The 16,957-nt window shown below is 44.6% G+C and overlaps 2 protein-coding genes across 2 annotated transcripts in view; one reads left to right on the forward strand and one right to left on the reverse strand.

The window, feature by feature from the left end:
- Positions 1-5,342, forward strand: part of mfap2 (microfibril associated protein 2) — a 40,614-nt gene extending 35,272 nt beyond the window's left edge. Inside the window, exon 8 of the mRNA XM_041206846.1 lies at positions 545-5,342. Within this exon, the coding sequence (XP_041062780.1) occupies positions 545-648 (104 nt within the window). The 3' untranslated portion in view covers positions 649-5,342. The remainder of the gene's footprint in view (positions 1-544) is intronic.
- A 597-nt stretch (positions 5,343-5,939) lies between these two features.
- The window catches only part of LOC121288438 (rootletin-like), a 96,682-nt gene continuing 85,664 nt past the window's right edge, over positions 5,940-16,957 (reverse strand). Inside the window, exons 35-36 of the mRNA XM_041206969.1 lie at positions 12,572-12,751; positions 5,940-10,298 (exon numbers count right to left, since the gene is read on the reverse strand). Coding sequence (XP_041062903.1) covers positions 10,215-10,298; positions 12,572-12,751 — 264 coding nt within the window. The 3' untranslated portion in view covers positions 5,940-10,214. The remainder of the gene's footprint in view (positions 10,299-12,571; positions 12,752-16,957) is intronic.

Consider the following 16,957-nt stretch of genomic DNA (forward strand, 5'->3'; position numbering starts at 1 on the left):
ATTTATTCAGGGAAGCTATGTGGCTTTAGAGGAAGAGTACCGAGGAGGTTCGGCCGTGCAGGGGTTTTTTTTGGTTGAAGAATCACAGATTCCTGAAAATGCTGCCTGATTTGGAAATTGTGGATAGAAACTAACTGGTGAAAATTGTCAGTTTAGTTGCTGGAAGAACATGACTGCCAGAGAACTTTCTCCCACATTCATTCACGGTAGCAACATTCTGGGATTTTTTTTTTAAAGCACCTACTGGTCCTTCCAGGGGAAGGGATGAGTGTCCAGGAGGCTGAAAGAGCAGCTGTTCTATCTATAGCAGCCAGCCAGAGACTCTCTCCAACATGATCCCTTGGAACTGTAACGTTCAGTGGTACAGTTCAATGTTTGGGACGCACAGCCAGCCTTGTACATGTTATGTGTGAATGCACAGCTTTCTATAAAGAAACAAACCAATTTACTGAATGTTCACTATGGATTCATATTCCCTTATGAAGAGTGTCTAATCCATATCTTTTAGCTCCTCCTGTTCTCACCTTCTCCTTCTCTCTTGCAGCTGACCTGTGCCGAGACAAATATTCAAAGTGTGGGGTCATGGCCAGCAGTGGGCTGTGTGGCCAAATGGCTTCATCATGTGACAAGAGCTGTGGCTCCTGTTGAGAAGGACGAACAAACTGATCAAGGGGCCACGCATGGAGCCTTGGTCCAGGAGATAGAGGAATCTCCATATATATCAATAATAATACCTTAAGTAATTTAGAGGGATCATTTTCATATTTCTATAACTCTGGTGCTGGAGGATTTTTCATATTATCCTCTTGTTTTTGATTGTGCACATAAGGTTATTACTGTTCGGGGGAGGGGACCACTAAAATGCAGGTTATGCATGAAGCCTTGGGAATTCAGTCATTCCAGCTTTTTACCCATGTTGCCATGAGGATTTGTGAACCTATGGCTTTGCCATTCCTTGTTGGCTATATTGTGCTCACCTGGGAGAAGGATAGTGGACGGAGAGTACCTCGCACTGAACTTACTATCCATCTTCTCATAGAAATTCTACAGATTCCTGTTACCTATTGCTGACCTGTCTTTTATGCTTTGTGCCTGTCTGGAGTTTTAGAATTTTTTTTAAGTTTAGAAAGAAAATAGAAATCGCACGATACCTGGGGGGTTGGGAACGAATCAAGTATCAAAACCCGTCCTGCAGCAGAATTCTGTTTTGAAGGCTGCCTGAGTGATTCATACACCAGCAATCAAATTCTGAGTGAGTCACTCCTGAATGGGCTTCACCCCCGGAGGGAAGGCTTGTACACCTTTTGCATCTGCAAACTGATTAAGTCCCATATGGTCACACACCACCCATACTATCAGGGCAAGGCAGGAACCAGTGTGTAAACACACCCCAAATAGATTTAAACTCACACTGCACTGATCCTGTACAGCAGCTCAATTCTGACTTTTTCAGCCGAGTGGACCAGTTAGACTCTCTGGCCTTGAAAGTGGTGTTGTGTGAAGATTGGCGAACAAGCGTTTAAAGTGTTCTCTTTTTAAACCCTTTGTCAACTATTTAAAATTGCTTAATGCCTGTCAAAATAACAAATGGCAAAATTTAGCTTAAATGAGTTAAGCATTTTCTGCTGATCTTCACATAGATTCTGGAGCCGCCTTTTCCCCCTCTGTAGCCAATAGCTAACCTACTCCCAGTCCTGTACTGCACTGAATGGGACACTAGGAGGTGCCCATCAACTGTTTGTGTGAATCTTTCCTGGCGTGATCCAGCCACCATTAGGTACTCACTTCCGTGCCCCTGCACACGACTGTTACTGTTTTATTATACTTCAAATAATTGTACAGAATGTAAACAAATATTGTGTCATTGCCAGTGGGTGCATAAGATTGGGGTGGGGGCGCTCACTCTTCTCCCTCTTATGGAACCACTGTGCCAGATCTGAAGGAATAAAACCAGTGGCACAAAGCTGTAAGCTTTTACAAAAAAGAGTGATACAGATCCCAGAGCACGTGGCTGAGAGTGTGGTGCAAGGCTGTGACACAGACCCAGTGATTAAAATGGATCTTTTCATAAGGGGACAACAAAGGCTGGAAATGGCAACAGACCATTTGGTCTATCAAGTCCGCTCCTAGCTTCCATAGACCCTGTCCATACTGTGCTATCAATGACCCTACCCCATCCATTTAACCTCCTCCCACGTACAATCTACTATTCATGAACTCTTTCCCCCTCCTTTTAACCTACTGAGGGTAAACTCTGTTTAAATATTCCCTGAACCTCCGAGGCAATCAAGTAAAACACTAGAATATTCATCCAAGCTTACGTCCACATTACCCTGGCCTCCTTCTCTCACTAGACAGTATATTTCTAGACAGCTTCTTTCTGCTCCTCACCCCTCCCCCAACTTGCATATTCACATATCCTGTAGAACAATGAGAATGTCAATCTGTCCATATTCCTGTAACCCATAGTCCTGTCTAATCAGATATTGATCTGATTCCTTTTTGATTGGTGTGAGCTCCAGTACTTGTTTTATTGGAACAAAGAGGATCGGGGCAAAGATTTTTAAAATAATGCAAAGTTTGTACTGGTAGTGAGTGTAATTAAATGTGTAAACCTTTAGCACCTGTTCCATGTCACAATACACATACCACAATGTGTCTCAGATCTGAATCCCATTTCCCCAAACACATCTGAGTGATAAGAGGCACATTATATATAACAGTAAATAAGTGAGGGAGAATGTGCTCTAAGTGGTTCAATGGATGTTTACACACTGAAATTTATGCTATTATTTGAACCCCTCAACTGAATTCCCACTCATAACACACTACCAGTTACCAGGCAGCCCTGTAGTACACTCCTGGGCATGCACACCAATCTTGTACTCCCAGACATTAATAACCCAATGAGCTTCACTCCTGCTGCTTTTTCAACTCTTAGTATTACTGTAAAACCCCATTACACACACCTAGGCAGCTCTTTGTGTTTCAGATACATTAATCCTTCTCCGATCTAACTGATGCAATTTCTATTCAGGGATTTATATCTATCATAATTACAGCCTAGACATGACTCTGTGCAATATAAGCACTGGAATGCTTCACATGCTTATTTGATCCACATTTGTTTGCCAATGGAGAGGTTAACACAAGACGTTAACATATCTGTTAAATTAGCAAAGCGGTTTCAAACAAATCTGTTAAGCATTTATACATTAATATCAGTTGTTTCTAGGATTTCAACATCCTGTTCACAGGACAAGCACATTAACTAATCACTTGGTCACACTGAGACTACATGGGGCTGCTACATCTCTGTGTATTGCGATAGTTACTGTTGCACTATTGCTAAGTGTGAATACAAACGTTTACTGTCAGCTGAAGCCTTCCTCTCTAACTCTCCTCAGGAAAGCAGCACATTAACACCCTAGACTTAGCAGCTTTTTGGGTGAAACAGTGTATGAGCTAAAACTGGATTCAGAGACTTTTCTGAGGAGTTCAGGATGCCTTCAGTTTATCAAACTTGACTTTCTGTTGCATCTTATTCTTTGAAATAGTTATTTTTTTTTTAAATGGTGCTTAAATATCCCTTAAACACAGGGATCACATACAGGCAAGGTTTGAAGGTTGAAGCATGCCTGTTCTGCTATTTGTATGTTGTTGTTAGGGTGCTGAGAGAATGGCCCTCAGCACAGGCCTGTGATTTTTTTGCGGTGCCACCCTCTTCCAGTTTTATCAGCGTGCTGATAACACTAATTCATTAGTGGCCATTTTCTGTGCTGCCACCAACAGCTTGGGATACACGAGGATTTGTGTATCGGACAACATTTGAGGCTGGGAATTAGTATCCTTTACATTGCGATGCGACATCATGGCAGGAATACCTCAGAAGCATTTTGGCCAGGGAAAACAGGGCCCGACTGGCTTGCTGGGTTTTCCCTCCACACTTCAGATGTTTCCTAGGCTGTAATATTGCATGTGAGGAGCTCAGTGATGAGATCAACTGGATTAAACTGAACACGGCAGGCATGAGGCCTAACCAGGGCCTAAATTCAATCCCTAAGGATTTGCTACCTATGGATTGCATGGTAGAATTATAGGCGCATTCTATTTAGAGCAGACTGTATGCTATAGGAAACACAGGCAGCTTAGGATCTCAAACTGGTTGGCAATTCAGGTTCCTGTCCAGCATCCAGGATATAAAATGCTATTTAAGAGCTCGGAGTGGGGAAAAAAACATTAGCGCAGTAATCAATGTTCAGCCGCTAGATGCCCACACCATGATTTTGGAAATATATATATAGTTACTGAATCTGTAACTGACATCGAGTGGCCAAACCAATATATATTTACTCTAATAACCCAATTTGCCAGTTCGTGCCTTTGAACTGAGTATTATTTTTTTCCCCTGCAAGGTTCATGTAGAATAGTCCATGTTAATTGAACCTCAGCTTAAACAGGAAAAAGTTGCAAGGCTATAATGAAAGGACAGGGTATGTATCCATTGGACAACTCTTTTAAAGAACTGGTGAAGACATGATGGGCTAAATGGCCTCATTCTGCATGGTTGGATTGTTTGATTCCAATATCAGCAATCCACTGGGCAGCTGACACAACAATGACTATCACGTTAAAAAGGAAATGAGAAGCCTTGCACCTCCCCCCCCTCTCCTCCCCCACAACCAAACACCGCCCCCAACCCATGGTTCAGTTGCCATATACAGTATACCTGTGTGTAACTGAGATATGCTGACCAGGAAGGTCCCAATTCCATGTCCAATCTGTGTTGAGTTAGCCCGTCCTAGCCAGGGTGGTGATCATGGGACTACAATTGGTCTCAGTGTCCCTGGGTTAGGGAGAGGTAAAATCAGCTCAGGCCCCAGATTCAGACTCCTAACTACAATCCAGGGTGGCTCCTGCTGGAAAATGCACAGGCTCTGCAACATCATTGGATTGATGCCTGCCACAGTGGAATAGCTGCTAATACGATTCAGGCTGATAAGTGAAGAATGATCACTTGGGGCAGCATTCTGGAGGATGCCCACTGACCATGGACCTGTATCCCAGCGGAGAGTTAGTGCCTTAAGGAGAGGAAGGGGACAAAATTTGGAGGGAATTATAAAAAAAAGCTGCCTCATCTCTGCTCCAATCTGTCTGCAGTAAGTGAGAAAAACAAAACTTGAGACGTGCTTGCTCAGAACTCCTTGGTACAAATGTTCTTGAAGTACCATTAGGAGGAAGTGCCGCAATATGTGCAACTGAGTGAGATATTTCTGTGTAATCTGATTCATACTATAACTGATATATCCCATTTTGTACAAAATTAAAGTCACTTAAAAGAGTCTTTGCTGTTCTGTTCCTCTCGTTCTTATTTCTCAAGTCTCCCTTTCATATTATTACAGTGGCAAGATTAATGGTCAGCAGTGTGTTGGGTCTGACAGTCAGTCTCCCAGTGAGACATACAATCTGCATCTGGGCATTCCTGCTGTTAAGTGTTACGGTGGAGGGAACCCACAAATAACATACATACATATGTATGAATTAGTAGCAGGAGTAGGCCACTTGGCCCCTTGAGCCTGCTCCACCTTTCAATAGGGTCATGGCTGATCTGACCAGGCCATTGCTTAGGACAGGGTTTGCCAAACTCTGGGTCGTCACAGGACAAGTTTTTGGGGCACCGAGGGAGCAATGGCGGCCGTGGAACTCGGACTGAGTTTTGACAAGAAGGCCCCCTTTAAATATTTGTTGGTTTTCTTGTCAGTGGGGCATAGCTTAATCATCTGTTCGCTGACGCCCGATTCCTGCTCCGACCACAAGCCGTAAAAAGGTAGGTTTTCACCTTTTTCAGGTGAAACCTAGCAGTTTTAACCCCTGCCCCACTGGATTGCTACTAGTAATGAATTAAAGCAAAAAATAAAATTCCTTAAAACGTACAGAAGTGAATGTTCACTGTTTATTTTCTGTACCATCTCACAAAGCAATTCACATAGCAAGGCGGCCATCATCTCTCCAATCCACTCAGTGTGGTAATAAAGCATTTGAGTAGAAAAATAACACTGAGTAGCATTGAACAGTGGACGCAAGGGGGTGGGACAGTGGTTAAAGTAAGACACCTACAAAAGTAGCAACCTAATGCACCCAAACTCAGCAGAAACACATCACAGATGCAGCAAATATTTTGGAAAACCAGGGTCGGACAGGATGTTTCTCTTCTGCAATCTCTTACTTGGCCAAAAAAAGGTGTATGAATGAAAAGTAAACGTGCAATGGTGAGGGAGCGGCTGGGACTGCTGCAGTTGGGCTCTGGTGGATTCGATTCAAGCTTCCAGTGACAGCATAGATCAAGATGCCCCCTGGTGATCATCCCCCCCCCACCTCTGAAAACAATAGTCGCAGTTCCCTCACAGGATATGGCACTGTTTCTGTTCCTCAGGGCTCATGCCACCAGTCTCGATTCAGCTTAGCGTTGGTTACCTGAAGGACAGACGTCTCTGAAGCATTTTGGTCGACAGAGGTGGTCCCGTGCATCTCAGCATAGGCCCCTCAAGGTTCAAGAACAGGAGAGTGAGAACCCTTGTGAGGTTCCAGAACTGCGCTGCGAAACCATCGCAAGAGATAACTGTAAAACATCATCCAACATCTGTCACAAACTGCGAGAAAAGTCACTGGTTTACAAAATGGCAGGTGCAACACATCTTGTGCGTCCCTCTGCATAAGGGGCAAGGAACCAGAAACAATTGGCTCTCTCGCTCTCATTTAAAGTTGATGCTGAATCTAACAGCACTAAGCTACTGGGGAAACATCAGAAAAGACCAGGAAACAGCAAATTATTTTAAAAAGGAACACATCAAAAAATAGATATTTTAAGCATTTGTACTGATTTCTTTAGATTATGAACAACAGATCTTCTGTGATTTTAAATCTTGTCAAAAAAGGGATGCTTTAAAAAAATTATTGTACTCTAGATACTTTTGAAATCTATTCATCTAGGCAGATGAAGAGTGGATCTGGACACAGACAATCAGCTCCAGTCAGCTCTGATAAAGTGTCTATATTTCACTGTCTGCAGCATATCAAAGATACTGTCAACCTGGTGTATTTAGAATTCAGCATTTAACGTTAATTTCACAAACACTAATCTTAATGTACAGCATCTCAACATTCAGTTTTGGTTAATAGTTCACTTCTGGAAAACTGGTCTAAACACTGATTTGCAAAAATATATCCTGACGCATGCAAGGAGATGAACATTAGTTGCCTCAAACAATCAGTGTTTGGGCTCGTCAACTGCTAGTTATTGCAATACTTTAGAATAAATTCATTTTGTGGACAAACAGTCCAAGAGAAGCTGCTACAGTAAATCCTGGATAATGATAGAAGAAGAATACATTTTGAATAATGCACAATTTATTAAATTAAATTTATCCTCAGACCCAATTCATTACTTGGATTCTGCTAAGTTACAAGGAATAAAACTGATGGCACATGCAGATAGTTGGACCTAGTTGAGCACCTCTGCGCACTGTCAGAGTCTCTTAAATGTAGACTCTCTCTTTATGCGCCGGAGTGTAATGCACCTCCCAGTGCGATAATGCACCACAAAGTCCACGTAGGTGCCAAATTAGAACCTGGTCTGAGCTGAGTTGACTGATCTTAGTTGGAGCAGTGGTGAGAGAAATCAGCCAGGGTTCCTGCCCCTGACTACTATCCATCAGCTCCTGCTACCCATGTGCGCTTGTGTGGATTTTAGCCAAGGACAGAATCAGGCTCAGCTGTGATGTCCTTCTCCTTCCTCCAACAGGCATATGAATAGCCGTTTGGGCAACTTAGCAAATGGCTGTTGGAGGAGCAGTCCCTCTCTAGCCCAAGGACGCTGAGGTCCCAATTGCCACCTGGCTGAGATCATAAAACTTATCACAGATCAATTTCAAACCTGGGACCTTCCAGTCTGAATGGCTCATTACTACATTTATCCACAGAGAGCTTAGCGACGCTCTAATATCAGACAAGTAAAAACACTAGGCTGTGTGTTAATGCAGCCTGTCCTATCAAAAAAGTTCAGTCGCAATTTATTTTAAAAAGCCCGCAGTTCTTTAATAAAAATCTATCTTCTGGGCCTATTCTCGCCTGCTAGTCTGGAGCCAGGTTTCCCCAGCATTCATTTAGTGTAGCACCACGGTAATCTATACTTAAAATACAAACACAATTTATATGATCGCTCAAAAATGGTTGATGCTGGTGGAGAAGCCAACATGGCATGTTGCAGGGACAGTGTTAGAATAAAATGCAAAAGCAAGAATGGGAGAAAAGCACAAAACAACACTAGAATCATTCTCATGTTATCCTGAATCATATGTTGTGTGCCCATTAGTGAATGTTAACATTTTGCTGCAAATTGTCACCACTTTCCTCCATCTTAATCCCCCAACACTAGTTCGAAGAGCTTTTCTCCTGGGATCTGGACCAACATTCAACCCTTGCCCAGCATCACTAAAAAATATGGGGTCAGTGTCACCTTGCTGTTTCAGGGACCTTACTATACGCAAATTGGCTGCCATTTTTCCTACAATGGTGACTCCATTCCAAAGGTACATTGGCTGTAAAGCGCTTTGGGATAACCTGAGTTGTGAAAGGTGCCTCAGGAATGCAAGTCTTTTTTCCTTTCCTTCCTTGATGTGGATTTATTGGTGTCACTGACTCTCCCTCCAGTACCCACTACTGAGTCTTGCCAGCCTCGATCAGAGAAAACAAGCTGCTTCATCAATAGAACACGTCAGGTTCCACTAGCTTAACCTCTGCCCAGACTTATTAAAAACGGCTCCTGTTGCCATCCCAAACAGATCAGTGACAGAGAGTGAGGTCGGGGTTTCAGTTGTGATGTTTGCTTTGCAGCTCATGAAATTTCACTGAAAACCTTAATGGCTACTATCAGCTGCACAGTGAGAGTCCCCACAATGGAGATGGGAGTTTGGTGTTAAAAAAAAAAATCAGGATTAGTAATCTGGATTTTTGGTGGCTGTTTTACACCTTCCAGAGAGTCCCTCAGTCGGATATGGTAATGACCATGGTGTTCATTACAGGCCCCATGCACAGCCTAAACTCACAAATGATCTCACATTCTGATCCCTATGACTTTGTCGGATATGAAGATTTTCTGTTTTGTGTCAGAACAGACGATCTGAACCATCAGTCAGAATCCTTCTTTACATATACCACCTGATGCACTCAGCCATTCAGAGCTTCCCATTTTATATACTGGCAGATTAGCAAACCAGCGGAGATTCAAACCTGGTGCAACAGGCTGTCCATGTTGAAGGGCTCCACAGCAGGCAGACCTGTGGGAAACAGTGGTGTGCCAGGACACAGAGTGGTGGTTGGGGTTGAATGTGTTTAACGTGTCTGCGCTTGGAGACCTTGAACCAGTGCTCTCGAATCCCTGGAAAATCCGATAGCCACAATCAATGATGGACAGGGCACAATAAGGCCTGAAAGGATGATAAGCCGTTTCCAGCTAACATAATTCAGAGGGATGGAGGGGTTTAGAGTTTGCATAATTGTTACCTCAGGAGGCTCTCTAACTCATTCAGACAACCACTTGGGGAAGGAGAGAGATTTAACCCTCGCAGACCTATGCTTCAGAGACATGGTAAATTTAACCTTTTGAAACCAATGTTCAGGAGTTTAACCAACTCTGATCAGTGTGTCTAATCCTCTCAAGGCTGAAAATCGTTTTAGAAATTAGAAGCTTGTTGCCATTTTTGTTATTAAAATGGGAAGAAGATACTGAACAAAACCAGACCACTGCCCTTTACTTATTTCAAATAGCTTAGATTGGCCCAGACTCTGTCTGGGGTGTCAAAGGCATATCATGCTGACCATTTCCCCAGATGCATTGGCAACCCCCTCAGAGTAGGCTTTATAAGAGAAGCGATGGAAACCTGTATATGGAACACAACACAAGGGAAACAAATGAACAGTACATGAAGCCTGTCCTGTAACAATGACAGGGTCTCTGCTGGAGATTCTTCCCAACATTGGGTTCAGTTGTCGTGGTGATGATTTGGGCCAGATGTTGGTGATGGGGGGGTGGAGGGGTAGTGTTCTATGACTGCTGTCAGTAGGGCTTCAGTGCATGTTGTGGTTGATCACTGTTGTACAAGGGATTGAAGGCTGATATTCTACCACAAAGATGCTGCAAAGTGCCAGCAATGGAATTAATTTCCAGAGAGGATGGAGTGGGAATACTGAGGCTGGCGTCTCCGGAGTTCCTGCTGTAGTTGGTCCTTCAGTGTTGAAACCTGCAGCACAGAACAAACGAAGACACAAGAGTAAAACCACAGGACTGTTAATTAGAAGACTGAGCGGAGACAGATGCAGATTCAAAACTCAATAGCCAAACCCGACCTGAATTCATTCAGGAGACTGGTTGAGATAAAACACACCCAGGGTACAGCCAGAGTAGATGGGATTTGCCCCACCAACTCCTGCCAACAATCATTCTCCCTCCCCACAAGGCACAAGCCTCACTATTAAACAATGTATTAACTGCTACCCATCTGGGTAAATCGCACACTCCCATCCCAAACATCACCCCATTCGGAAAATTCTGGAAATATTCACACTTCTATGTGGTATAGAACGTCCTAGTCTGTACACTCATCTTGTTATCAATCTAGCCCTCCCTGGGCTTGGATATTTCAGATTTCCACCAGAAATGAATAGGCTTGTATAAAAATAGTTGGAGATAAAAACTTGAGGTAGGTCTACTCCTCAAATTTGAATAGGGAATTTAATTGATAATCATCCAGTTTAAAAATGATCACAATTAAGAAGCAAGTTTATTTACATAAACACATAACCGGCAATATTATCTAATAAACCCAGATGAGGTTGTCACCCATTACCATTTGAGGTGGTACACCATTCTGATGTAGCACTCCATACAGAGATCATACAGCACAGAGACCGTTGTGTCCGTGTTGGCGATGTCTTTTCCACATAGAGCCCTGCAAATTTTTTTCTCTTCAGATAATTATTCAATTCACTTTTCAAAGCGACGATTGAATCTGCCTCCATCACACTCTCAGGCACTGCATTCCAGATCCTAACCACACGCTGCTTCAGAAAGTTTTTCCTCATTTCACCTTTGCTTCTTTGGCCTTTTCACCTTAAATCTGTGCCCTAAGGTTCTAGACCCTTCTGCCGATGGGAAGAGTTTCTCCCTATTGACTCTGTCCAGAATCCTTATGATTTTGAACACCTCAATCAAATCTCCTATCAACCTTATCTTCTCGAAGGAGAACAGCCCCAACTCCTCCAATCCATCCACGTAATTGAAGTGCTTCACCCTGGGAACCATATTTGTGGTATGCTATCGTTAAGTGGTACAATGTTGTACTGAGGTGGTACATTGTACTGATGTACTCTGTCTGAGGTGGTAGAGATACCTGTCGTAGTATATTACCCTGAGGGAGCACACATTCTGATGGACACTGTCCTGAGGTGGTACATTAGCTGTACAGACAGGAACTGATGCAACAGATTCCAGTATAGATGGAAATCAGGCTCATCCCAAGGCCCACACAGCTGTTTCTGACTTGAGCAGCAGAAGTATTGACTTACAAAGAAAATGTACTGCCTGATGTGGTACCAAGCAATATATAACCACCAGGTTCTGCCCTGGTCTCCCCTGAGTTAGCTGTTCTCAGCCATTCAGCAACTATTGCACTCAATGCCCCTAGGTTAGAGACCAAAATAAAACTAACCAGATTCAAGCTAAAAGCAAAATACTGCAGATGCTGGAAAGCTGAAATAAAAACAGAAAATGCTGGAAAAACTCAGCAGAGCTGACAGCATCTGTGGGGAGAGAAACAGAGTTGATGTTTCAAGTCTGTATGACCTTTCTTCAGAGCTAAAGAAAAGTAGAAATGTGACGAAATTTAAACTGTTTAAGGTGGGTGGAGCAGGTGAAGCTGGATAGAAAGGCCCGTGATAGGTGGGGACTAAGGAGAGATTGACAAAGATATCATGGGACAGAAAGACAAAGGGAGTGTTAATGGTAGCAGTAAGGACTAAAGAAGGTGGCACCTTTACCATTAACACTCTCTTTGTCTTTCTGTCCATGATATCTTTGTCAATCTCTCCTTAGTCCCCACCTATCACTGGCCTTCTATCCAGCTTCACCTGCTCCACCCCTTAAACAGTATAAATTTCATCACATTTCTACTTCTCTTTAGCTCTGAAGAAGGGTCATAAAGACTCGAAACATCAACTCTGTTTCTCTCGCCACAGATGCTGTCAGCCCTGCTGAGTTTTTCCAGCATTTTCTGTTTTTATTTCCAACCAGATTCATGCCAATTCTGATTCTACACAGTAGCTCCTGCTGCGTGTGAGTGGAGACTGCGATCAGGACTGTCTGTGATCTCACCATGGCTGACTAACAGGTCAACGTTCACATGTTACGCATGGAAAAAGGCCACGCGATTGAGATGCCAGAGGGTGCTGGTTCCCATTGAATCAGACCTCAATGGGATCCAGTAGGCAGGAGGAGAGAAAGCCTGTTCTTGGCTACCTGTTCTTCGAGTCCTTTCACGCGTTGCCGATGAGCCCGTTCCCGTGCTTCCAGCGTCCTCTCGGTCTGCAACTGAGCCGCTCGCAGTCGCTCTGTCTCCTTCTGGAGCTCCTGCCGGTGGCGGACGGCAGCTTCGATCAGGCTTTGGGAGTGAGACTGCTCGATGTCTGAAAGCTGGGCCTGAAGAGGGAACAGAAGTCAGGGAAGGTGGGGGGAAGAGAATTCAGCCAGGGAAAAGGGGCAAAGATCTCTTTTCACCAAAGGCCATCAACTATTACATTGTATATGAAATGCCTCCAAGCAAATTCCAGCTCTATGTCAGACCATGTGCAAAGCAAAGGAATGGTCTTATGCGGAGCCATTGCTGAACTATAGCAAGATTGGGAGAAAACTCCATTCTCAGCTCTCAAAATAACATGAAAATCACAACCCTGTCATTGGTTTTTCTTTCGGTAATTAAGTGGCTTCGGAGTCAAGAAAAAGCCAAAATTAATAGTGACTCATCAGTGTCTATGATAGACCCTCTGGGCTGTCAATCTCTCAGTTCAGGGTGGATGGAGAGTGAGGAGGATGAAGCTATCGCTTGTTCCAGGAGGTGCTACGTCCCTGGGCTGCAATATAGCCAACGCCACCACACAACAGTAACACTGCTTTAACCTTTAGTCCCATCGCTCTCACCATTCAGAATGGAAGGGGTGCAACCTTTTACACGAAAGGTCAAACGTTTACTGGAAAAGCTCATGTTATAAATTGTGTGGAGTTATTTAACCAGGGACAAGGGTACTAGAAAAGGCTGGGTACTAGGGGAGTACTAGTGGAGCTGGGTACTAGGGGAACTGGGTACTAGGGGAGCTGGGTACTAGGGGAACTGGGTACTAGGGGAGCTGGGTACTAGGGGAGCTGGGTACTAGGGGAGCTGGGTACTAGGGGAGCTGGGTACTAGCCAGGCTGGGTTCTAGCAGATTCCGTCTACATTTGCAGCTGAAGAACTGATCGAGCAGCAGCGGGTACTGAACGGCAAAGCGTGATCTGGGGAGCAGGTTCTGTTGTCACACCATCGTCTACAACAACAGGTTTGGAAATGATCTGCCAAAAGCCAAGCAAGGATTCTCAACATGGACCTGAACTTTGTCATTTTACTTTCCCTGGATTATTGCCCAACCCTGCCTCTCCCTGGAAAAGCAGGAATTTTCCTTTTGGCCTAGCGAGAAAGGGAGGAGAGGCTCCTTAGGAAGTCAGTCATGTCAGAGATGGAGGAGGTGAGGGATGGGCTGAGGACTCCCTACGTGCAGTTCTACTTCCCTTAACCCATTAGGGAGCTGACATAAGGCTGGATTTTGGTACACTGTCAGTCCAGGTACACCAACCTCCAGGAGAGGCTCTAATGGGGAGACGGTGGGACAGTGGTAATGTCACTGGACTAGTAATCCAGAGGCCCAGGCTAATGCTCTGAGGACGTGGGTTCAAATCCCTCCATGGCAGCTGGCAGAATTTAAATTCGATTAATAAAATCTGGAATTACAATCTAGTCTCAGTAACGGTGCCCATGGGTGGGATTTTCCAGCCCTGCCCGCTGCTGGGATTGTCCGGTCCTGCCAAAATTTGGCAGGGCCGCCGACTCTCCTGAGGCAGATTCTGTCAGGACAAGGCCAGAAAATCCTGGCCCATGAAATAATCATCGATTGTTGAAAAACCATCTGTTTCACTAATGGCAATTAGAGAAGGGAATCTGCTGTCTTTACCTGGCCTAGCCAATATGTGACTCCAGACCCACAATAATGCAGCTGGCTCTTGGCTGCCTTCTGAAATGGCCTGGCAGGGCTCTCAATTCAAGGGCAACTCAGCGATGGGCAACGAATGCAAGAAGAATGCAATCAGGGTCACACCGGCTAGAGATGGGGGGGAGGGGGGGGGGGGTGCTTGGCAGGGAAGGGAGGGGAGGAAACACAGGGCGAAGATATGCCCTGAGCACCAATACTCTCTGTACATTATGTGTGCACGCGTAACCAAACAGCCATCTGGAAGTTACTGTGCAGGCCACACCCGAGCTGACCCCTTTAAGCTGAATGGACAGGTCGTGCACAACAACAAAAATTTAAAGGGGACATTATTGGACATCTAAAGATCACCAAATCCACATTTCTTTTTTGAAACGTTTCAATTATCTGCCCCTTATACTGAAAGGGGAATAACTGTTAAAACATGAGGTCCTTCCATGACAAAACCTTCAGATTCTTTAAGCCGTGACTTGTGTGAATTAGCCAGAATCCACAAACACCCATAAATACATCCACACGGGGGCCTGGCTTCTGGGCATCAGGAGGGGGAATTTTTTAAACTTTTTTTATTCATTCATGGGATATGATCAAAGATGGCATTTATTGCTCATTCTTAAATTACCCTTAAGGAGGAGGTGGTGAAATGCCTGTGTGGTGCAGGTGCTGCTGGGGAGGGGGTTTTTGATCCAGTGATGAGGAGGGAACAGTGTTAAATTTGCAAATCATGATGGGTTGAGGCTTGGAGAGGGGCTTGCAGGTCGTGGTGCTTCCATGTGCGTGCTGCCCTTGCCCTTCTAGGCGGTAGAGGTTGTGGATTTGGGCCTTACTTCACACATTGCTGGCATGACAAGAACTTCAGCACAAAGGGAAGCCATGTTTGAGACATAGGCACTGTCCATCAGGACAAACCTGTCCCAAACATGACAGCTGCACTCACCAGGCTGTGCAAAATCTTCCTCCTAATAATTTGTAAATCCGTCTTCAAGGATCAGCAGGGAGTGGAAAGAGAAAAACTGACTATCTAATATTTTAATATATTTCTCAATCAGACCTTCACAGGCTACCCACTGACAGACACCCAGATCTTCCATCCATCAGCAGCTCACGGGGATCATTTACTCATTAAAAGCTACAAGGAGCCCGAGGAACCAGGACACACCAATATGCTCAACAAGTCCAACCCCTTTTTACAGATCGACCCCACCTCTCACTTTAACACTCAATCTTGTTTCTCAACAGAAGCATGGCCAATCATCCACCTCAAAGTCCTTCCCTGATTGTGGTGTAAGGGGTGTAAGGAGAGGGGTAGCACATCTCACAGGTGGGCTTGCCGCATCCTTTGGAGTGGTTCATCCTGTATTGGTCCTCACATTCACCTGGATCTCACCTGTGGCTGCAAGTATTCATTCGCAAGCGGCAGCAGCCATATCCTAGTAAACTGCTTCGGCACCATGTTAAACCAGATGGGGGTTGCCATTGGGTCTCCTACCCTTGGCAACTAAAGGATTTGTCTACCCTGGCATGTGAAGACTGATTCTGGCAGTGTGGGTGGATTAAGACTAATCTAAGGTCCAATGATCTTGAAGGTGGGTCAGAGCCGTGTTGTGAAATGTGTGGAGCTCGACAAAATACAGGAGTTGCTCTGGTCATGCAGTGCATCCATATCTATTTCCGGCTATCTAGGACCCATCTTGCCCTTTGACCAAGATAGGTCAGGCCGAGAGGGTGAGGCTGACAATGCACAACTTTCCTCACTATAATCCAATTCACACGCAAGTCATGTTCATCTTCTTTCTATCATCTGTTATCCGTCGTCTAGCTGTCTGTGGCAATAGGTGAGTGACATAGTGGCAGGTGCGGATTCACTGGGAGTTGTAGCCGTGAACCTGCACACATGCTGCTCCCAATGCGGTTTCCTCTACATTGGAGAGACCAAACACAGACTGGGTGACCGCTTTGCGGAACACCTTCGGTCTGTCCGCAAGTATGACCCAGACCTCCTGGTCGCTTGCTATTTCAACACTTCACCCTGCTCTCACACCAACATGTCCTTCCTTGGCTTGCTGCATTGTTCCAGTGAAGCTCAACGCAAACTGGAGGAACAGCACCTCATCTTCCGACTAGGCACTTTACAGCCATCCGGACTGAATATTGAGTTCAATAATTTTAGATCATGAACTCTTTCCTCCATCCCCACCCCCTTTCCGATCCCCCTTTTTTCCAAATATTTATATAGATTTTTCTTTTCCCACCTATTTCCATTATTTTTAAATGTATTTCCACCCATTGTTTTATCTCTGCCTTTTAGCCTATTTCGATCCCTTCCCCCCACCCCACCCCCACTAGGGCTATCTGTACCTTTATTATCACATTCCTTAGGTAATATCACCAGCTTCAACACCTCTTTGTCGTTTTGTCTATGACATCTTTTGGTTATCTCCACCTATCACTGGCCCTCTATCCAGCTCTACCTGACCCCCTGCGCCAAAACCAGCTTATATTTCACCTCTTTTCTATTTTTCCTTAGTTCTGTTGAAGAGTCATACGGACTTGAAACGTTAACTGTGTTCCTCTCCGCAGATGCTGTCAGATCTGCTGAGTTTTTCCA

The sequence above is a fragment of the Carcharodon carcharias genome, chromosome 15 (assembly GCF_017639515.1).
Source record: "Carcharodon carcharias isolate sCarCar2 chromosome 15, sCarCar2.pri, whole genome shotgun sequence".
Lineage (NCBI taxonomy): Eukaryota > Metazoa > Chordata > Chondrichthyes > Lamniformes > Lamnidae > Carcharodon > Carcharodon carcharias.